The 24,118-nt window shown below is 36.7% G+C and overlaps 1 protein-coding gene across 1 annotated transcript; it reads right to left on the bottom strand.

Moving 5' to 3' along the window:
- Positions 1-3,942: 3,942 nt before the first annotated feature.
- LOC137945437 (stress-response A/B barrel domain-containing protein HS1) lies at positions 3,943-21,131 on the bottom strand. The gene is made up of 2 exons (XM_068791330.1): positions 20,891-21,131; positions 3,943-4,826 (listed from the first exon to the last, which is right to left on the bottom strand). The coding sequence occupies exons 1-2, from the start codon at positions 21,028-21,030 to the stop codon at positions 4,616-4,618; spliced, it is 351 nt and encodes a 116-aa protein (XP_068647431.1). The 5' UTR covers positions 21,031-21,131; the 3' UTR covers positions 3,943-4,615.
- Between the last annotated feature and the right edge of the window lie 2,987 nt (positions 21,132-24,118).

Below are 24,118 nucleotides of genomic sequence, written 5' to 3'. Positions count from 1 at the left end.
TTTTTTGTTCCCAAATTTCCTTGAGCCTTATGTTTTAGCACTTTTATCTATTGAAAAATTAGTAAAAACATATCTTGTTATTAAGTGGTTAAGTAGTATATTTTGTAATTACTAAGTTTTTAAGTTCTTTTCGCTCATTATCATGTCTTAGGGTTTCTACCCATCATTGTAAATAAGAAGTCTTGGGAGGGTATGTTCATTCACACGACCTCCTCTTTTTTAAACCCTAGCTCTCTCTCCATTCTCATACTCATGCTTTCCTCCTCTTAGCTTCTTATCTCCTTCGTCTCTTCTTCTCTTTCCTCCTCCTCTTCTACTTTAGACTCTTTTAGGTATAAAATCCTAGAATTTAATATGGTATCATAGTATGGATTCTAGGGTTTTATTAAGCTGCTCTAAAGTTCTACAAAGAAGCATGAAAAAGGGTGCCTAAAACCACACTTAGAAGGAAACAAGTGCTTGAAAAATATTCCAGCAAGGCTCTTGATCTGTTTAGGTTTTTAAGCCTTTATTCCCTTGTGTTTTTAGTTCATTAAAATCTCAGAGTTAGGCCTCTTGCTGGTTCTTCAATTTAAGTTTTGTTTTACCTGATAAAAATTCGTTTTTGGTTCATATATGAGGGCTGAAAGGTAGTCTTTTTGGTTGCATGGCTATATGTTCTCAAAGATCAAGTTTGTGGCTGCAATAAATTCCTCTTTGTGTTTTCAAAAATTCTTTGTTGGTTTTTGGTCTCATCCTCAAAGTTCTTGAAACCCTAAGTTAGGGTTTGAAGTTATTGGCTAAATGAAAAGTCTTTCTTTTGGTATGTTTATACCTCACCAAGCTTCTCAAAATTTTAAGGGAATTATTTCTCTAATTCATGTGTTTATCTTCTTCAAACCATGTTTTTTTTCTTCAAATCATGCAAGTTGGTGTTTGAGTAAAGTGCTGGAATTTCATACAAAAAATCTTTTTTTCAGCACTTGTTGGTCTTATACCTTTAAGTAGTTGATTCTCCTACACAGTCCAAATCAAATTGTTTTTCGTTTGTGTCTGGTCTAATAGTGTAAAGAATTCAAATAAAGTCTTTGTTCCCTAAGCTGAATTCAACAATCATGATTATTTGAGAATAACTACTTTTCCACTTAAAGGTCTAAGTAATTATTCACCGAGGTCTCAATTTGTCAACCGGTTTCTGATGGCAAGAGACCTTGCCAGACACTTCACACAACCACCACTTGATGAATATGACTCTTTCTATAAAAAAATGGTTGAAGAAAGATATTTTTGGTCATAAGCTAGTTGATTAATAGCATGGAAGAACCAATTGCTAATAATTTAGTTCACCTGGATACAGGTTGAGATGTTTGGACTTGTTTGAATTTATATTCCACTCTTGATAGCCTTCAAAAAATTTATATTATTCTTTCAAAAGATGTACATGATAAAACAATGTGACAATCTTCATGAATACTTTGCTAGATTCTGAGGCCTTTGACAAAAGTGGAAAGTTACACAACCTTATTCTACCGATATTGCCACTGAAGAGAGATAGAGGGAAACACTTGTTTCAGCCATATGCCTTACCAACTTGAAGCCTACCTCGATGTTGTAAAATCTTAGGTATTTAGCTCTTCTACTAGACCTTCTTTTGATGATGGTAGGGGAAGAGGAAGAGGGAGTAGATATGGTGGTAGAGGCAGGGAAATAAGTAGTGACTCCACCTCTAACTCCTCAAATTCTTGTTAGAGCAAGAAATGTACTTTTTGTGGCCCCAACAAATAGAACTGGACCTAATATATCAAAATTTTGAATTTTCTGTAGAAAGTGATTGACTCCATTGATAAGACTTGAGTCCTTTTCGAAATCCTGATTGCTTTAGTGGCCAATGTACTGGATCCCTTGTATGGGATTGATTCCTTTCATTACAAATGTTTTTGCCTACACACAGGGTTTGCCTCGTTATGAACTCAAAAGTCATTTGTTTATGTGAATTCAACTCCTTTTAACAACTTTTCTTGTTCAATGGGCTGGACTCCTATATGTGGGTTGACTCCTTTGCACTTGTTTAATCGAAATGTTTAAGATCTTCTATTGAAGGAGCCAACTCCTTCGTAATTGGTGGACTCCTTTTGACTTTTATACTTTTAAGTCCTCATTTTTTTCAATTGATGTGGTTGACTCGTTTTGCATTCTCAATATTGTCACCATAGTGCTCTCATATGATATTAGATAGTCCGATTTTTAAATGTAGGAAAGAAATATTGTTTCTTATTCATCCTTATAAAACCAAACATCACATCTCTTCTTCTTCTTCAATGACGTCTCCTTCTCTTTTTCTTCATCTTTCAAACTCTACTATCTCTACGTCCATTGTGTTGACGTCTATAAACTCTCTGGTTGCTGCCAAACTACAAGACACCAACTATATGATTTGCATCACCAATGGTTCACAGTAGTCGTGTCTCAGAATCTTGTGGTGCATGTTAATGGCAAGAACTCACTTCCTTTGTGTTCCTTCCTGACATTGATGATTGCAACGAGTCACTTCTAAATCCTGCCTTTGAAGCTTGGCAACAAATGATTGGTTAGTCATTAGCCGGTTCACGACAACAAATAGCAAAGGCCGCTGTAGTCTACGCTCGATATCTGGTGAAATTGTGAGGACATCTTCGCTCACCACTCCAAAGTTCACTAACTCTATTCATGTCAACAGCTTCAGAATATATATATAAAAATATAAATAAAAAGGTGATGCTGCTTCTATTAAATATCTCTCTCTAAGTTAAACCAATTTATGATTCTTTGGTTGCTCTCAGTTCTCATGTTCATGATGCCGACAAGAGTTTCTAGCTTTGGAATGGCTTGACCCCTAGTTTGATACCTTTGTTATGGCTATCTTGGCCAATCCTCCGGTCCCATCCTATGATGAGATCGTTCTTATCAGAGTGAACCATGATATTTGCCTATGAGCCTCCCTGGTGTCTGTATAGGTGCTGCTTAAGTTAGCCCAGAGACAGGTCCGAGCAAGAATATTCTCAAGCTGTGACAATCTGGATCCAACTTGCCAGCCAACACCAAAAAGGATCACACTCAAGAATACCTGTGACAAACTCTTCTAGTCCTCGGGTGCATTGTCAAATTTGTAATAAGCCTAATCACAGGGCAGTTCATTGTTGGCATAGGAGGTTGATTAGGATAATTTTATCTTTTCACTAAGTAAAACTAACAACAAGGCTATAATTAAATTATAATTATGTGAGTATATTTAGAGTTATCTGATAATAATAATATTACTAACTATTAGAAAATACATTCAGGAGTATTTTGGTTATTTTACCTCAGGGTTTCAGTGGTTAAATTTTCATGTACATAAGATGTGTAGTTAGGAAAATATAAGGAGATCAATGTTTATTAAATGTATAGGGACATTTTTGGTAATTTGTAACTTACAACACCTATTTAATAAGTTTGGGAATTTATGCACAATTCCCAACTAAACCTTTCAAGCTCTTTAGAAATTCATTCTTCTTTCTTCTTTTTTTCCTCAATTTTTCCCTCTTCTTTCACCTAAATCTGGATTTTTGTATGGTAACAAAGTATTAGATCGTTGTTTGGAGCATTCTACTACAAATGTATTTTCTAACACTAACAATGATGTCAAGTAAAGTAAAAGGAAAGATAATCTTTGAAGATTGAAATGAAATCACGTCCTTGAACTAATAAAGTTCTAAATCATTCCAATTTCCTGCTGCACAACTATGGATATCATTTTAAATTTACGTCTGTACTTAAGAGAATGTACTTCTATACTAAATAGAAAGGAATAATAACTTCTTACGAAACTAATTAACATTTTGGAGAAAGAGTTAACAATTCTTACCCCCTACGAGAGCAAATAATTTGAAAGGGTCTATGTAAATTGATATGGAATCTCGGGATCTAAAAGAGCTAGAACCATCGAAACAGGAAGCATGTATACTATATCAACTCAATCATGCAACATACGGAGAATGGTTGTCCATTGGACCAGACCAGACCGAGACATGGTTGGATCTGATTCAATAGCAAAAACTAAAAAATTGCAGCTCAGTTGGGATTGATTACATTCGCAGTGGAAAAACGAGCCACGGAGAACCTTCTCTGCCCCTTCTATGTGCATTCCGCTGTGGAGACAGAGAGCTTGGGAAGGCTGGAGCTTTCCCCTACCCTCCCTTTCTCTTTTCATGTACAGGGAGGGGATCCCAATCGGTGAAAGAGACCAGAAGGGAGGGATAGTCGATCCCTTCGTTTCTCTCTCTGGGGTTGATCCAACTTCACCATTTGAAATGCGAGTGGCGAACAAAAAGTCTTTTCACCGCAGGTATCAGTTCGTGACATGCCAAAACGAACTCGACCAAAGCCAAAATTCATACAAGGAAATTTTTTATTTTCTGCAGTTCATACAAGAAAAGAGCCTGCATATCAACTTTGAAATGGTGTACCTCAACAAGAAAATGAAGTCTTTACCCTAATATGTCTTTGCCCAAATTATTCCATGACAAACAAGTAGGCGCACCCTGCCCATCAATTCAGCTCTGAATGAAACATATAGGCTTCAAAGAGATAATGCAGCCTTTTCTTTCATATTTTACTTTCAATTAGACATATGAAAGTCAAGATCAACCACTGGACTTGGTTTGTAGTCGATAGCAATAACCTTATCCAAGGTAGGAAGGAGCACATTAGCAAATTCGACATGAGCCGGGTGTGCAACATATTCTGCGATGCCTTCAACATTTTCAAATGTGGATTCAAACACATGGGTGAAGCCTTGGTGCAGGTTCTCTGCACTCACATTGGTGCCCCTGGATTTAAAAATAACCACATCATTTACCGTGAAAATCCATCTTGCTGACAGAGAAATATTAATCAACTTATTTCAAATTAGTACAATCCTAAGGGCAAACTTTTGCAACCAGACCTGTCACGCCATACTGAGTGGTTATGATCATAGAAATTTTTTATGCTTACTGCTAAGAGATCATAATAGCAAGCAAACCTGACCTTTTTTTTGTGAAGAAGAACCAGCACAAGATCCCTCAGGCAAACTTTCTCGTTCCTTCTATTTATTTTGAACATATAGTAAAGTTTTTTAGTCAAGAACAGACATCACACGTTATAGAGATGGATATAAAGCAAACATGAAACAGTAGTAGGGGTTCCTGCCACAATGTTAGCAAGTGCCTCTGAAAGAAAGTATTTAAACAAATTTAAAATAAACGAATTAGGAAAGATAAATGGGGGAAAACTAAATGTAGTAACATCCACGGTACGCAATGCAAAATTAGGAAATCAACACTTACAACGAACTTTAAGACATTACAGGCACAGAAGCGATCAGGAGAAGTGTAGGAAACTAACACGAATAGACCAGATAAGTCATCAGAAACTGATATGAATGAACTGACAAATTCTACCCAACCTTTATGAAATGCCAAGTAAAATAAAAAAGAAACGTATAGCAGATAAAACTTAAGGAAATGATTTAGTCCTACATTTCATAAAAGTAATGATTTTTAACCCATTGTCACAATTTTTCAGAGCTTGAATTTTTTTACTTGTTGAAGAACAAGTATGAGAGAGTCTTACATGACTCTCACAGAGCCAGAATTAATATGATGGAGTCTTACAAGAGTCATAGTAAGAGGTCTCACAAAAAGTCTTATTTAAAGGTGTTTTAGTTATGTTAGTCTTCTATTTATGTTCAATTGTTTACTTGTGTTAGGACTTATCTTTAAGTGTTAGACTTTAGAATATATTCACACCCTATTTTCAAAAAAAAAAGTGTTAAGACTTTGGGAGTAACTAGGACATAGGTAGTTATTATAATATGATTCTACTTATTTCCTCTATTATAAATAAAGGATCATTGTATCCAGTTATAATCAGATCAGTGAATTATTTTCCTTTTCCAGAAATTCAACATGGTATCCAAGCAGGTTCTATAAGTTGACTTGGTTAACCCATAGAGACAATGGAACCTTATTCAGGAGAGATCTTAATTTTTAGTTTTCTTTGTTAAATCTTTAGTTTCTATATTCCACCACAAACATTGCAAATCTTTTTTTTTATTAGTCAAATCCGCAAACCTCCCGAAATATCTTCTTTCTTGGTGAAATCCTCCACTTGGCTTAGTCTACTTCCCTATCAAAAACGAGTTTTAACTTAGCTACTAAGCATTCCAATCAGCTTCTGGCCACTACAACGAACATATCCAGAATTTGGTATATCATAGTAGGTTATCTATAATCTCTACGAGATTACCATATCAGCTCACAAAGATCATGTCTTCCTTGTAGAATAATTCTTGTGAGTGTCACTGTTTTTCATAGCTTGGATTTGTTTAAGATCTTATATCTTTGATTCCTCTTTCTCTTTCGATTATCGATCTGCATCTTGTTCTCGGTTGTCCTGTCTCTGATTGCTTGAGTGTGTTCTCTGGTGGCTCAGGTCCTGCTGTCCACGAATTCAGGCAGGAACTGCTATACCACTAGATCTACTGGTGCCTTGAATCTTCTTCACTTTGTTTTTTTGCTCACACTCAATGCTTCAGATTTTAGCCAGGCCGTGAAGCACCTTTTAATTGTCGTCAGAGTTCTGTGCTCCCATACCAGAAGCTGCTACTTCTACCGTAGGTCTTTGTGCTGAGATCAACAGAAGTGGAGAACTCTGGAAGCACCAAACTCCGAGTCTGTTACGTCTCCAAGGAGCAAGTGAAGCTTCTGTACGTGCGCCACAAGAACACTGCATTCACATGGCAAAGGAACATCTTCCATGACTGTGTTGTTCAGTCATGCGATGCTTCATTGCTGCCGGACTCCATGAGGATATCCTTGTTCAAGAAGGAGACTGACAGGAGCTTTGGGCTGAGGAATTACCGGTACCTTCAACAGCTAAGATGAGAAGCAGCTGTTGTTGACTGAATTCACAGCAGCAGCACATGTAGCTCTGGCCTTCTGCCAAGTTTCACACGCCAACATTCTTGAGTGGGAGGCCTTCTATCTTTATCATGATCTATTGCTAAATTCACCAATATTTTGTGGTGCTGACTAATGGCTGCTGGTTGCTGAATCCACCACTGAGATCAAAGATAACAACATTATTATCATGCAAGAATCCTTTATAAGGACATTTTTATCTTCTCGTTGGTAGAGGAGACATGGAACTAAGTCCTTGTTGGTGAAGGACTTAATACCTCTTGGACTCTCTAAAAGTCAGCTACTTGCTGCTGTAGGACTCTAAACAGCAGCTGTAATCTTGGCTAGAAGACGGCAGCATAATACTGATTGAAACCGAGTCATTCTTGAAGAAGGATTCTGATCGGAAGGTAATTATCTTAATACAGCAGCAACTTTCTTATTTCTCTCAAGTTCTGTAAGTTCCAATCCTTGTTTGAGAAGGATTCTCATCAAGGGATGATGTTGAAAGCAAGTCCTTAATGGTTAGTATAATATCAGACATGCTGCTGTTCTGGGTCATAAAATCTGTTGAAGACTTCTAGTTGTTCTCTGGTCTGGCTAGTTGTTCCTCCTGTCTCGGATTTCTCTAACGTTGTGTTATTCATGCATCTTTCATACCTGGCCCGAGTGGTATCCCGCCTACTCCCGACACTTACCCCTGGCCAGAGTGGGTGAGTTTTCTTGATAAGTTAAAGAGCAAAGGATACTTTCAAGGAGAAACTTCCTCGCAAGAGGGACCTGACAGTGGCACTGCCATTGATGCTTCTGACTTCAATTGTGTGAAAACTGCCTACATGAACTTTGCACGGGAGCGGTTCGACATTCTCAGGTACCTTAGTAACAAGCATGCTACGGATTCTACTATGCACTACAAGCAGAAGAGCAATGTTTATAGAATCCTTCAACGTTTTCACTGCTCATCCCTCCGGATATCCCGAAGAGTAGATTTATGCCTTCCGAAGAGCAGCTCTTGGGTCTTTTGTTTCTGCTGCTACTGCAACTAATTACGGGGTTGCACTAGCTGTGGAGTTTAAGCCAGTGAGCACCCAGTGGAGTCATTTAATAATGATCAGCCTGTTACAGGTCCATTACCAGAGCCTTCTATTTGACTGATGGAAGAATATGGAAGGAACGGCTCTCTGCAACTACAAGAAATAGGTCTTACCTACATGTTATGAAGGAAGGGTCCACCATTGATTCCTCTTATATATATATATATACACATATGTATATATATATATATACACATATGTATATATATGTATATATATATACACATATACATATATATATATATATATACATATATGAGTGTTTTCAGTCCATTGAGACTTTTCTATTGGTACCCATCAGGTGTTTTTTATCGCCGCCCTTTGAGTGACAAGCATTACCACTTTGTCGTGATTTATTATCACTAATTTGTAAAAAATACTTTGAGGTTGATTTATGTTGAATTTAAGACCCCATGATTGAAACCTCGAGCAAGATGAGAGGGATAAAAAAAAGAGCAAAGAGAGAGAGAGAGAGAGAACTCGGATAGAGAGGAGATAAGAGAAAATAGAGAAAAATAGTTTGGGCTAAAAAGATATTCTTCATGAGTTGAGAAGTGGGGAACTTCATTGACTTAATGTAATCAGAGTACATGAACTCCTATTTATAATAGAAGAAAGTAGTAGAGTCCAATTACAATTAAACTACCATTGTTCTAATTACACCCAAACTCTAACACTTAAAGATAAGTCCTAGCATAATTAAATAACTCAACATAAATAGAAGACCAACATAACTAAAACACCTTTAAACTGAAACTCTTATGTGAGATCTGCTTCCATAATAATTTTGGCTCTGTAAGACTTTTTATTGTGAGAGTTATCATGCCACCTCACGTGATCAGTGGGCCCCATCAACTCGTGTGATCATGGTGGGACCCACCTTGTAACACCCCCCTCAACCTGTGGGTGAGAAAACATCGTAAATACCCAGCTTGCTATAGATGGTGGACAAGATCTTATGAGTAACTGGTTTGGTGAGAATGCCTCCAACTTGCCCTTGTGAGGAGATATGTTTGAGAGATAATATGCCGGCTTGGAATTTCTCTCGTATGAAATAACAATCTACCTCAATGTGCTTTATTCTCTCATGGAAGACCGGATTTCAGGTGATATGTATTGCCGCTTGATTATCACAATGTAGATCCATATGGGCTTCTTTATAGAATCCCAATTCAGTCAAAAGGGATCTAATCCATAGAAGCTCACTAACTGTGTGTGTCATGACCCTATATTCTGGTTTTACGCTAGACCTTGCAACTACATTCTGCTTCTTGCTTCTCCATATAACCAAGTTCCCTCCAACCACTGTACAATATCCCGAAGTAAATTTTCTGTCATCCGGGGATCCGGCCCAGTCTGCATTTGAGAACCCTTCTATGTTGAAATGACCATGGTTCTTATAGAGAAGCCCTCTTCCTGGAGCTCCTTTCAAATATCACAATATTCTTCCTAGTGCTTGCCAGTGAATAAGTTGTGGTTGTGCATGTATTGACTCACCACACTTACTGCATATGATATATCCGGCCTTGTTATACAGAGATAAATGAGTTTTCCCACAAGTTTTTGATATTTTCCAATATCCACATCTTCTCCAGTGCCTACAGATAATTTTGTATTGGAATCCATAGGGGTTTCTACTGGTCTACACCCCATCATTCATGTCTCCTCTAGTAAATCAAGGACATACTTCCTTTAAGATAGTATAATCCCATGTTTGGCCTGTAGTATTTCAATACCCAAAAAGTATTTAAGTAGTCCAAGATCTTTTGTCTTGAATTTTTCACATATCTTTCCTTGGTTTCTTAAATGCCCTCGGGATTACTACCGGTTAAGACAATATCATCAACATATACGGCCAAAATCACCTTGCCTTTAGGTGTCTTTAAGAAATACAGCATTATCTACAGAACATCTGTTAAATCCGGCCCGTATGAGTGCTTGGCTAAATTTATCAAACCATGCACAAGGAGACTATGTCAAACCATAAAGGGATTTCTTCAATCGACATACCGACTCCCCCTCAACCACAAATCTAGGTGGTTGTTGCATATAAATTTCTTCCTTTATATCCCCATTGAGAAAAGTATTTTTCACATCAAACTGATAGACCTACTAGACCGATTTAGCAGCAAGAGATAATAAAATACGTACTGAGTTCATTTTGGCCACCGAAGAGAATGTTTCCTCATAATCGATCCCATAACACTACGTATAGCCTTTAGCAACAAGGTGGATCTTAAGGCGAAAACTGAGCCATCCGGATTGTGTTTAACAATGTTAATTTATGGAAAAGAGAAATATTTTATTGACTTATTATAATCATAGTACATGAACCTCTATTTATAATAAAGGGAAGTAGTAGAGTCCAATTACAATTAAACCACCATTGTCCCAATTACACCCAAACTCTAACACTTAGAGATAAGTCCTAGCATAATTAAATAACCCAATATAAATAAGAGACTAACATGACTAAAACATCTTTAAATTGAAACTCTTCTATGAGACATGCTTCCATAATAATTGTGCTCTGTTAGACTTCTTATTGTGTAAGACTTCTTATGCCACCTCACATGATCATGGTGGTTCATATATTTTATGGGTTTGGGCCCATCTTCCAACTCTCTTAGATATGTGGGTCTTCCTTAGTCGTGCGGGTTTGGGCCTATCTTCCAATATTACCCCTCAAACTGAGGGTAAGTGAACATCATGAACTCCCAATTTGCTACAAATGCTGTATAAAATCTTCTCGTAAAATTGGTAGTCCTCCATATCTTCCAACACTCCCCCTCACATTGGTGCTCTCTTCTATGAGGCCTAGCTTGCATAAGATAAGTGAAAGTAAAATCACTCCAAGCTGTATAACATCGCTCCATACTCCAATCATAACCCATGCTGGATGTAGGGTACACTCCTATCATTCTCAGGTAGTGGCACTCCTATCTTTCGCAGGTAGAAGGTCTATACGCGGTGCTCAGAAGTGTAGTAAAACTCCTCCATCACAGTGTCCCTCCACAGGACAACAACTCTCAAGTGGCAGGAGTAATAAATGTCAATTAAGGGGGGTAACATATATGTAGTAATAAGCTCCTCCCTCGGGCACTGACTCTCACAGGTAGAAATGGGTGATAAATGCCTGTTATTCACAAGACGGTGATAAAGACGTGATACATGAAAAATGTTTGTCATTCACAAGACGACAATAAAAAACATGATAAGTGGGTAATGTCTGTCATTCACAAGACGGCGATAAAAGACCCACGGGTATATAAAATCTCAATGGACTTAAAACACCCAACCATGATAGACTTAAACTCCCAACCGAAGCAACACGCAAAAAGGTTGACCCAAAGAGGTATGTGAGAGTCAAATAAAGGATGGTAGAAGTAAGGTTGTCAAATAACCAATAGGTAATGGTTAAACAGGAAGATAGGATGTTGAGGCCACCACTTCTTCAATATTAATGTCTCATCCAAAGAGACACAATAGCTGCAGCTGAAATGGGCCTGGGCCCTATAACACAAACCAAAATAATAAAATCCTTGTAAAAGGACCATGAAATAATCCGATGCGAGTATCTGCACCAAATAATATGTTGACCAAGGAATATGTTGTGAATACCTCAAAATAATAATCCAGTTGGAGAAATAGAATCGAGTTGAGTCGAATTAGGTATCACCAATAATTACCACAATTATTATTGCGAGTCAGGATTATTGGTCTTCAATTTTCTTTGTTGCAAATATTTTTTCTTAGATGCAAAAGCTTCATCTTTTGTGCTCCCCCTTTCTTGAATATTTTGGTCACATAAAACTTACCACACATATAGAATAAAATACTTCTTTCTTGTACTTCTTCTACTTCTCCCCCTCAAGCTGGGAGATAATAACTGTGTTCCCAGCTTGAACCAAATAACATAGATGTAATAACCGAAAAAGGGGTAAGTGAGATATTTTCCTAATATAGTTGATCAATAACAACAACTCAAAAAGTGACGCAAAACACTCGGCTTAAATTCGGATTTTTCAGTGCAACAGGATCCAATATGACCTTTGATTCTTTCAATGCGAATATATCCTTAAATATTGATCATATTGACATGAAATTTTCTCCTTCTAAAACTAGATTTAAATATCTTTCAACCAAGTATAAATTCTCTTCATAAAATATACTTCTATTGAGATATATAATCTGATAGATTTTGGTCTCAGCCAAACTACGTACTCTTTACCCTTTTTCTAGTATGACCATTGACTCTTCCAAGATCAATATCTCCATATAAAAAACTCAAATCGAGAATTGGTTGAATAAATAAGAAAATAGACTTACAGATCTTTCTTTTGATAAATAATTCTCCATATAAAGTCTCGTTCTTTATAGCATAAAATAGCTCGGAAGTTGAAGTTTTCTGCTACTCGAACCTCTTTTGCAATCTGACCTTTGTTGCTTCAAACATCGATTTCTCTTTGTAGATAACTTCAATTGCAAAAAATCGTTTTTCCTTGGAAAATAGACTCGAATATCTTTCCGTCAATATATAATATGCAATGTGAAAAGCACAGTATAGAGGTGAAAACGTAAATCAAATAATGGGTATAGGGACTGAAAAAAGATAAATACGAACCTAAACTGCTAGAGATAATAGATCAAAAAAGAATCACATTACCTCTGTGGGTTGACCGAGTCAACTCATAGAACCTACTCTGATACCATGTTGAATTTGTGGAAAAAAGACTTTTTAGTAATCAGAGTACATGAACCTCTATTTATAATAAAGGAAAATAGTAAAGTCCAATTACAATTAAACTACCCTTATCCCAATTACATCCAAACTCTAACACTTAAAGATAAGTCCATAATTAAATAACTTAATGAAATAGAAGACAAACATGACTAAAACACCTTTAAACTGAAATTCCTCTATGAGACCTGCTTCCATAATAATTGTGGCTCTGTTAGACTTCTTATGCCACCTCACGTGATCATTGTGGGTCCCATATCTTATGGGTTTGGGCCCATCTTCCAATACTCTTAGATATGTGGGTCTTCCTTGAGAAGAGCCGTCAAAGTTCAACTTAAGGTAACCAGGATCAGGAGGGGTCCATTCCTGCATAATTCGGACCTTTGTCCTCGAGTGTATCCTAGCCAAATTAAACCAATTCTCACGAATAGGGGTACCCACAAATGAGGAGAAAGACTTCTTCGTTAGGAGCCAATAAGAAATATGTTCCACCACTCGGTCCGCTGATTCCGTTTTACCTTCGAACCTCCTACGATTGTGCTCATTCCATAGACCCCATGGTATAAAACTAGCACAAGCCGAGAGCATCACCTTTCCGAGTCCAGGAAGGGACATACCAAGTAGCAACTTACTGAATGAGAGTAAATCGGCCGTCATACAGAAATGAATCCCCAACATGCTAAGGATGGATATCCACACCTTCCATGAGAAGATGCATTGAAGCAGAATGTGACTTGTGGACTCAGCTTCTATATTGCAAAGATGACATAGACCTCTTCTTCTAAGCACGTTTTCCGAGAGAATCTTGTCGTGACAAACACTCCACATAAAGAATTTAATCTTAGGAGGAGCACATAGACGCCATACAAAAAAGATCCTTCTCCATAAATCCAACATTACTTGGAAAGCCATTTATTAAATAACGAGTTTTATATATAATATCATTGATGCAATCATAGATGCCTATCCTAGTGCTCTGAATCACAATCTAGTCGAGGGAGATGAAGAGGAGCTAACTGAGAATAGCAAAGAAACAACTGACCCAAAAAATTTAATGCATTTTTTGCTTACTGTCTCTAGGAATATAGTGTCTAGTATCTCTTTGTTATTAGAAGTTTCCATCATCACATAATCCTTTTATTAATAGGTATTCACAATGTCAAAAAAGATACTTCATTGTCATTAAGAGTTCCATATTACATATCAGCATTTTTCTACTACCTTCCTTTTTTGGTTTCAACTCTCACTTTAAATTAAAACAATAGTCAGGAAAAAAGGGAACGCAATTCCAGCAAGTTCTTGTAAAAGGATTAAAAGACCATAAGGTCCACTCCATGATGATATGACATCTTTCATCTTGTCCCCTTCAGTCTGAAGTAGATAAAATTCTTACAGTTTTTGTTTTACCTCCAATTTTTTGAATGGTGATAAAGTTTTATTAAAGAAAATTCAAAGAGCAATAAATGCAAAGCCCATCACGAGCCAGGCTCACAACAAGTTAGTGACATTCCTCTCCTTAGGAAGGTGATCAGCAATGGAATTTGCTAATTGCAGTAAATAAGACTATGAATTCGAGAGGTTAGCTGTTTTATTAAAAAAATGGAGAAGTTAGCCATTATGTCCACAATTCAAAGGAATTGACGTAACGGATAGATAGCTACTCCTCAGCAGTGGCAGAGAAGTGCTCTTCATAGAAGATTACCCTGTTCGATAAGCCATGGACATCCTGGTTCATTACAAGTAATTTTACATGATCCTGAAAAATTTCTTGAAGTTGAGTCACTGACTCACCAATCTATTGCAAATAAAGTTTCAACTTGGTTAGAACATGATCATATTGTTTCTTTAGTTTTCACTCAGCTACATTATTGCTGGAGTTAGAAAGAGAAATAAATTTCAGAAGATCAAGTAGCCAGAAGAATGAAATCACAGGTAAGAATTCTTTCTCCCATCAATCTGTTTTTTACAATCCACCCACCAAGCAAGTGCTCAAATGAATGGAATTAGATAAAATAGATTAATGGAAAAGAGAACAATAAACAAGAAGACAAAGACAAAGAAGAAGTCTCAAGCAGAAATGTTGCCTTAGCATTGTGCTCATATTACGGTTTTGACAAAAGAAAAAATGCACTTGGGACTGATGACCAGTCTTGGACCAACTTTTTTAAACCATGAGTATGCAACTTCATGAATATGGGAACAACCTGGTCTGGCCAATAGAACCAGTTCAATTCGTTTACAGATGCCAAACGAGTTTTTTTCTGCACCAATTAACTGGCTTTTAAAATCAAAGAACCTTAGCAGGGTCAGTTGGTTCTACCAAGACCCACTAACCTGACTCAGATGTATCTGCATCTTCTTTTTTTGTTGTATAAAAGTGGGAAGCAGGATTCAATGCAACTAATGACACCCAATATAACAACAACACCATCAAGTTACATGCTTGTCTGGGCAAAAATGCACAGTGAAACGGTTAAAACACTTTATTTGTGCCGATGGCTTACAGCAGCACAATATCACCAAAGGGTTAAGTGGTCCTATAGTTTAGTAGTTTTTGTGCACTGTTTTCATATAAATATTACTGCATATGTTGAATTTAACTATTAAATGACATGGTTCAACTTAGTTTTAGCAGTATATGAGTGTTTTTTCAAAAAAAATTAAGAAAAAGGTGTTCTAAACTCCCTATTTTGGTACTGTAATCATAAAGAATTTTTTTTCAAATAACTATAGTAGTCGAACATTAATATAATTTCAGACTAACTATTCTGTTATTATATGTTCATGAAGGTAGACCATATTCTCTTCAATAACATTTCTATTTATGCATGTAAGGTAGACTAATATTCACTTCAATAACATTACTATTCATGCATGTAACTCTTACCAAAGTTTATCCACTCATCTATGCATATATGCATGCATTAACACTGTGAAGTTAGGTACAAGGCCCATCCGAAAATGACTAACCAATTTAGGATAACTTTTTCCCAACTAATAAACTCAAGATCTTTGTACTTACTAATCCATGTGGGACTATTCATTAATACTCCCCCTCACGTGTAGACCCTCTTTTGTAGTTCTACAAGTGGATAATTTAGGTATAGGCCTGTTTTGTGGTTCTACAAGTAGATAATTTTAGGTGTAGACCCTCTTTTGTGGCTCTACAAGTGGATAATTTAGGTGTAGTTTCTCTTTTGTGGCTCTACAAGTGGATAATTTAGGTGTAGGCCCACATAAGAGTACCTGCTCTGATACCATGTGAAGTTGGGTCCAAGGCTCATCCGAAAAATGACTAACCAACTTAAGAAACTTCTTTCCCAACTAATAAACTCAAGATCTTTGTACTCAGTAATCCATGTGAGACTATTCCTTAACAAACACATACCATTTGAACCATCGACTCAACTGGTTGAACTGGATGAACCAAACTCAGAGGATTGCCTGTCAATGATCAAACCTGAGCCCAAAGCTTGGCCACAAACAGGTCTATATGCCTCTTTTTCAATTGTATGATCTGGAACATATCTTTAGATGGATGTAACAGGGATTTAATAATTTTACAAATCAAGTTGGTTTACCAAGACACATAGCCATTGAAATTTCTCTGCTGTCCCTTTGTTCTGGGGGTTTGGAATAGATTTCACCAGCGGTTTGGGCCTTGTTTTTGTTTCCAGCCACTCTTATGGACCACATTATCAGCAGTTGCTCGACGCCCCTTCCCAAGTTGAAGTTGCGGTTATGGAAAATCACCAATGCTGCTGTAACTTCGAATCTTTGTCAAGGCAAATGACTGAACCTTTTCTAACAGGTCCAGCTTAATTGGTTGTCTGGTTGAGAAAACAGCTCATGATTCTGCAATGGTAGAAGTTGGTGAAAGACTTCAAAGAAATCCCTGGTGCCACAATGTGTGAGAATAGGAAAATGATTTCCTCATATTTCCAGCATAAGTCTGAAACATTGCAGGACTGGACTTCTGCTAGTCATCCCAAATTAAACTTTCATGGGAGTTCTCATTGGAACCCTGGTCCATTGGGATTTGAGGCAATTATATGAGATCACAAGGGTTGCACCCTTCTTTCCTACGATGGAGTATAAGCAACAATGGATCTACTACAGCTGAACTGCATGCATTGCTCAATGGCCTCACTGGTCCATCAATTATTTAGGGAGATCATAAAGTTGCCTTGCAAGGGGTGAAACCTCATATACTTGGAGGTTTGATCAGCAATTCCTTCAGATTAACAACATTGCAGCCTCCCTTTAAGCCACCTGGTCACACGTGCTTCAGCCAGTAAACTCTATGGCAGATCAATTAACCAGAATTGGAATTTCACAACCCAACCTCATAGTTACTCTTTCTAGTGATAATTAGTCTGTTAGCTCAGGAATGGGCTGCTGACTGAGATCTTTATTTTCATTCTTTTCTTTCTTAAAATTCCCGCAATTTCAAAAGGACAAAAATTCATTGAGCTAAAGCGTGCTTAGCATGAATATGCTGACAACTAATCCAAACTTTTCCATATTGACAAGGCTAACCACATTGGCAATGATACCAATAAGCCATAGCAAAATGGTACACGTAGACAAGTTGGCTAAATTCACATACGTTGTCCTAATATAAATCACACAAATGGCTAAGTTCAAAAGATCTAGTAACCAAAGAAAAGCTGATAGAAAACCTACTCAATAAAACCACTACTTGAACAACTTCTCCCTCAAAAGATTCACTATGCCCTTGCATAGACACCTAGAAATGGCTGCAAACAGAAGTTTCCACATGACCTTCCCATTGGAACAACATCTGATTCCTCAAGGAAGCAGAGCATAAAATGGAAATCATAACTGGAAATCAATTAGTGCAGTGTGACATCCCAAATCTAAAAAGTAAATGGGCAATGAACCAGGAGAATTCATTTTCATCCATTTTATTGCATAGTTTACATGTATGTTGCAGCCTCTTGTAGTAAACCAACCAATGAAAAGGATACCACATATTCCCGCACACCATATGAAATGTGTGGCATGTTTAGGAGTTGGAATCTCCCAAATTGATCTAGCAGTTATTTCCAACAGTCCTATCATGGCTACTGTGTTTAGAAATACTTTCCTAGAAAACTATTTTGCTGAAGACATGTTTTCCAGAATTATGCTTCAAAAATATTTCCTCACCATTTTGTGGAATATCTTTTTGTACCAAAACATACACATATTTGGTAACTTCTGTTTTGGACATGTTAGAAGTGAGGAGTATTTTAGTCGTTTCATACTTGTGGTAAATCAGTAATAATGTATCTAGAAAATCCCAGATCAGTAGTCGTGTTGGCGTCGTTATTATGCTTCTTTTTAGTTTATTTAGAAAGCAGTTTCTGTCACTTACGCATACGTCCCCATGTAAGAGGCAAATTAGTCTTTGTGTAACCTATCTTAAGTGAAGTAAGATTAGGGAGATTGGGGTCAATTTCGCCCCCATCGAGAAGGCTCTCTCTCGAGCCCTTTTCTTCACTCTTTTTCATCTTCTCCCCGTTTCTCTTCAATCTGTCCTCTTCCCTTATTTTCTTACATGGTATCAGAGCAGGATCAGTCTGGAAATCAAGATTTAAGGTAGATATCTTCTCTCCTAAAGCATACGAGTTCTCAAGGGTAGGATTGCTCAACTGATTCTGCTGATTGACCTAAAGGTTTGCTTTTTTCCTTTCTTCTATGAATTAACCTAACGGTTAACATATACTACTGCTGTTCTAAAACAGTTATTATGAGATTATGTAATCCTAGAAGGATCAAACTGCAACCTGGAGCAGTTATTGCCTAACATCATCTATCCAAGAACATAGTGACACTTGTGCAGATTGGGTTGGGCTTATATCTTTGGTATTTCAACCTCTTCAATTGATCTAATTGTGATTCTAAGAAGGTTATGCATATTAAAGGGCTTTTTTTCTCAATCTGAGATGAGTTTTTGTAGATTGTGGAACCTGCAACCTGCACATATTACTTTTGAACCTGCTAGGTATTCGATTAAAAGTATGTGTGAAGAAGTTGTTATGATGTTGATCTTGTGTTGGTGGCTGGTTATAGAATTGATCATGGCAGATGCTAGAGAAGTGATTACCCTGTTAGATCCTCAGAAATTGTAGAAAACAAAGAATACAATCAGATCACTTCTTTGTGTATTCTTTAGAGGAAATTTGGTTAGATGGAAGAGTAAGAAACGAAATTTGGTAGCATGTTCTAACACTCAGGCTATAGATCAATGGCTCACACTGTGAGTGAGCTCATGTGGATTCATTCTATGTTAAAGGAGATTGAAGTTGCAGTTGAAGAGCCCATGGTACTCAAGTGTGATAATCAGGAAGTTATAGACATCGAGAGTAATTTTGTCTTCTATGAGAGGACAAAAACATATTGAAGTTGAACTGAGAGATGCAGTAATTGGTGGCAAAGTGATTACTTCATATGTCAGGACTACTGGACAGATTGATGATATATTTACAAAACCACTTGGGAAGCGAGACTTCAATAACTTTTGTACCAAGCTGGGTTTGTTTGATATATACTCCCCATCTTGAGGGGGAAGGAAGTTAGTGGTATTATAGTCATATCATAGTTGTTGTAAACCAGTAATAATGGATCTCGCAGATCCCAGATTGATAGTGGTGTCGGTGTAGTTTTTATGCATCTTTTTAGTTTCTTTGGAAGGCAATTTCTGTCACTTAGTGCACATCCCCGTGTAAGGGGCAAATTAGTCTTTTTATAACCTAACTTAAGTGAAGTAATAAAAGAGAGATGGGGGTCAATTTCTCCCCCCATCGAGCAGGCTCTCTCTTGAGCCCTTCTCTTCATTCATCTTCTTCTTCTCCTCGTTCCTCTTCAATCTCTAATTATGGCAATACAAACAATAACATAACAATCTATCCTCTGCTTGTTTCACACCTGATGCATGATCCATTATTCATATAAGAGCCTTGAAGGCGAACATGGCAAGACTGTACGCTCAGTTTGTTTCTTAATAAGTCTCATTACATTTTTATCTAACAAAATGCAATTTCCCAGAAAACCATCACACAAGAAAATCGAAATAATTTATCTTGCAGAGAGTATAAACTCCCAGACAAGGAAAGTTTATAATATTGGAACATCTCGCAAAGTCATAACTTCTTCTGAGAAAAAGAAAAAAAGAAAAAAACAGGTCCACTGTGCAGAAAGGTAATTTGATGAGCCTGGGTTTGAAGGTTGTAGGGGAAGTATGGCAAATAAAAGAGACTCCTCCAACAAAGAAAATTCAGAAGAGGAAAGTTATGACAAAATCAATTTTCTAAGAAAAAGAAAAGTTGGGAAGAGTAAGATTGGATAACAATAACTACAAATGAAAAAAGAACTCCAGGCACAGAAAGATTATGATTGAACAAGCACGGCAATAACAAATCTAAGTACAAATGAAGACAATTGAAAAATAAACCCAGAAATTAGTAAACTTTGAGAGTCATTCATTGTGCATCTAAATCTGTAAATTGGTTGCTCATGACAAACGCACACCCATCCAGTAATGACTGTTTTATTTGTTTTATGTCTAAATTGCTGCTGATTTTCCACATGTCAGCCTTATCAAGGTATGGTCCCACTTTCTCATTTTAATAAAGCTGTCCTTACAAAATCGTATAGCACCTCCTCTCAGTTCAGCCTAAAAGCTGTTAAAGTCCAACATTTGCATGACTAACCAAAACAGAGATTTAAAAAAAAAAAAAAAAACAATTGCAGTTACCTCTCTAGCTTATAACCTTCAACCTAACGTGAATAAAACTGAAAGATGTGCTCAACCTAGCAAAGTCTGCATCTCAACTCTCTTCACACCGTCAAACAGTTTCACAATCCAATTCAATATCACCACTATTGACACATCTAAAACCCTAAGGAAATTCACTCCTTCATTTTTAAGAAGTTCAAATAAATGCAGAAAATCAAATGGTTTCTTTTTGCAGCGTCGGCAATTAGTACGAAAATATCTTAAATGGTTACTTTGAGGTGCTTTTCCTTAAAAATGCTAAGAACGGAAAGTCAATATAGGAATTAGAAAACACAAGACTCGGGCGATAACTAAGACAAAAGAAGACGCGCACCAGTGAAAAGCCTTCATAGGTTTGATGAGAGAGACGAGATTGGCGAAGCCTCTGATGAGTTGTTCTTTCCTCTCAGGAGAAACTTCCTCCTTAAACTTGACTATAACGATGTGCTTCACCACCTGATTCGATCCTTCCATTTTCGGCCTTCCTTTTCGCAGGATCTCTCCTACTGCAGTGTGTATTGAGATCCAATACAGATGCAATATCTGCTGTATCCTCGATACCAGCGAGTCAACGACTGTAAAATAATCAGGTAAATAGATGAAAATAAAATATTCTTATTTATAATATCTTAAAACGAAAACAAGATAAGAAAACAATACAAAATAACTTGTTTCGTCTTTATGTGCATGCCATTGACACCTTTGTAGTAGGGCTTCCTAATATTTATGGACAAGCCGGATTTGAGGAATATTTGCGAAAAACTAGCCAGAACCTATGAGAATACTTTGTCTTCCTAGGTTCCAGCACTAAACCTGCACCATACTTGCAATAACAAATGCAAAAGGGGCTTATGAGGTGGACCGTGGTTCACAAGACTACACGGCCTTTGATAACAACACAGTGAAAGAAAATGGAAAACACAGAAGTTACGAATTATTTGCTTTCTAAGTAGTCTCACCATGACAAAATTGGAGAGTTCTTAGGCATATTTAAATGTTTCAAGCTCTAATTTTCAATACACAAGATTTTAGCCATAACAATTCAGTGCATGAGTCATGGCCCTATAACTTGACTTAACCACAATATTCTGTCTTTTGTTTCTCTATGTGACTAAATTACCTCCCATAACTATACAATAACTGGGAGTTGATTTTTTGTCACCGGGAGAGCCAACCCAATCTGCATCTACAAAACCCTCAATATTAGTATGCCCATGGTGTTTATATTATAACCATTGACCTGGATTTTTCTTTAGATACTGGAGTACTCTCTCCAGTGCTATCCAATGAGATTGTAGGGTTGATACATAAATTGCTTGATGGCACTCACAAAATAAGATATATCGGATCTTGTAACTATGAAATAAATTAATTTTCTAACCAAACGTTGGAACTATCCAACATTAATTGTATCCCCAGATTTTACACATTCCAGTTTCTTTTAATAAATTGAGAACATATTTCCTTTGAGATAAGATAATGCCATGATTGGGTTGCAGAACTTCTATACCTAGAAAATATTTGAGGAGCCTTGGGTCTTTAGTTTAAAATTTTGTATTTAAGTCTCTTTTTTTTTTTTTTTGTCTATTGAATACCCTCAGTATCATTCCCAATAATAATAATATCGTTAACAATAACAATCGTACCTTTTGTAAATTTTCTTATAAATACAAAGTGATCACTTTCATATTGTGTGAACCCAAGGTGAATAACCATATTAGTAAATTTGTCGAACCAAGCACGAGGGAATTATTGCAATCCATAAAATAGCCTTATCTTCTCCCCCTCAACCACTTAACTAGAAGTTGGCACATATAGACCTCTCCTGATAGGTCGCCCATTGAGAAACACATTTTTAACATCCAACAGATAAAGAAGACTTTGTTTTATTTCATAAGTTTTAAAATATGATGGTGGCCCCTCAAAATTCTATTATAACCAATGTTGATATTACAAGTGTGTTCTTCTTGGTCGCACATTCTAGTGGTAACTCTTCATCTTGGATCATTGATTCAGGTAACTTTGCACACCTTACTAGTCACATAAATAAGTTGTCAAATTTGTCAGCAAATACTACGAGCCAATTTGTATCCATTGTAGAAAGTTTCCAATGCAAAATTCAAGGCATCGGTAAATCCACTTTGTCTCATTTTCTCTCACTCATTGATGTTTTATTTGTACCTCAGTTTCCATTTAGTTTTATGTCTATCAGTCAATTAATAAAATGACTTAATTACTTAATTACCTTTTTTCCATCTCATTGTATTTTTTAGGACATCAAGACGAAGTAGGTAATTAGTGAAGGATGTGAGAGAGGAGATCTTTTACCTTATGGATTCCCTAAGTTTGGCAGTTGTAGCAGTTTTTAATACAGAGGCAAACAAATGGCACAATCGGCTGGGTCATCCTTCTCTATCAAATTTGCAGTTATTATTTATTGGTTCTCTTTCTACATTATCATATGAATTTTGTGAGCTTTGAAAATACCACTGGTCTACGTTTCAGTCCAGGCAAAACACTATTGTTTCTAGCCCATTTGGTTTAATTCATTACGATGTGTAGGGACCAATTAATGTCCCAAATATTTCTCAAATTAAGTATTTTGTGATTTTCGTAGATGACCATACATGGGGTTACATGGTTATATTTGGTGAGAGATAGATCAAAAGTATTATCTATTTTTTAATATTTTTGTGCTATGGTGGAGACTCGTCTCATACAAAGATTCAGATATTCTATTCTAATAATGCAAAGAAGTATTTTTTTCTCTCAATTTCAAACCTTATGTAAAGCAAATATGGTACTATCCACTAATCTTCGTATGTTTACACCCCACAATAGAATGGTGTGTCTGGAAGAAAAAATAGACATTTGATTATCATGCTCTCTATGAATGTGACACAATTTTATTGGCTATATGTAGTTCTTACAACTTGTTTTTTAATTAACCGGATGCCCTCTAGTGTCCTACATGGTTAGACACCTTTCTCTAAACTATTTCATGATGCATCGCCTTTTCCATTGTTACCACATGTGTTTGGGTGCACCTCCTTTGTTCATAATATAGAGTCGCACCAAAATAAATTCTCTCCTAGGACCATTAAATGTATTTTCTTGGGGTACTCAAAAATGGAATGTATGTTACTCACCAATTCTAAAGAAAACTTTTGTTTTTGTTGATGTCACATTCTTTGAGGACCAACCATACTTCTTGGCTATTTCTCCTCTCGATTTTACACTTCTACATGTATTTCAAGCCCAATGTGCCTGTTGATCACTACCTTCCACAAGATTAGCCACATGAGGACTATCTCTCACCTTCTGATGATCATGAGGTAAGTTTTCTTTCATCCTCTCTGGTTGTGTTTGGTCCACCATATAACACCCGACTTATCGCCCTTCGAAAAGGACCACGAACCACTACTACTCTTCTACCTTCCACTTTGCATCCCATCTCTAATTATGTATCCACCCATCAATTATTTTCCAATTGTGTTTCTTTTTGGTTATTGTATCATCTTTTCATGTTCCTAGCAGTTATGAAGATACATCAAAAGATCCA

This window comes from Aristolochia californica, unplaced genomic scaffold (genome assembly GCF_029961685.1).
Source record: "Aristolochia californica isolate CCGP_79_NKW_82.1479 unplaced genomic scaffold, dmAriCali1.0.hap1 SCAF_12, whole genome shotgun sequence".
In the NCBI taxonomy this organism is placed as follows: Eukaryota; Viridiplantae; Streptophyta; class Magnoliopsida; order Piperales; family Aristolochiaceae; genus Aristolochia; species Aristolochia californica.
The sequence above is the reverse complement of the archived record's forward strand: the minus strand, read 5'-3'. Positions and strand labels throughout refer to the sequence as shown.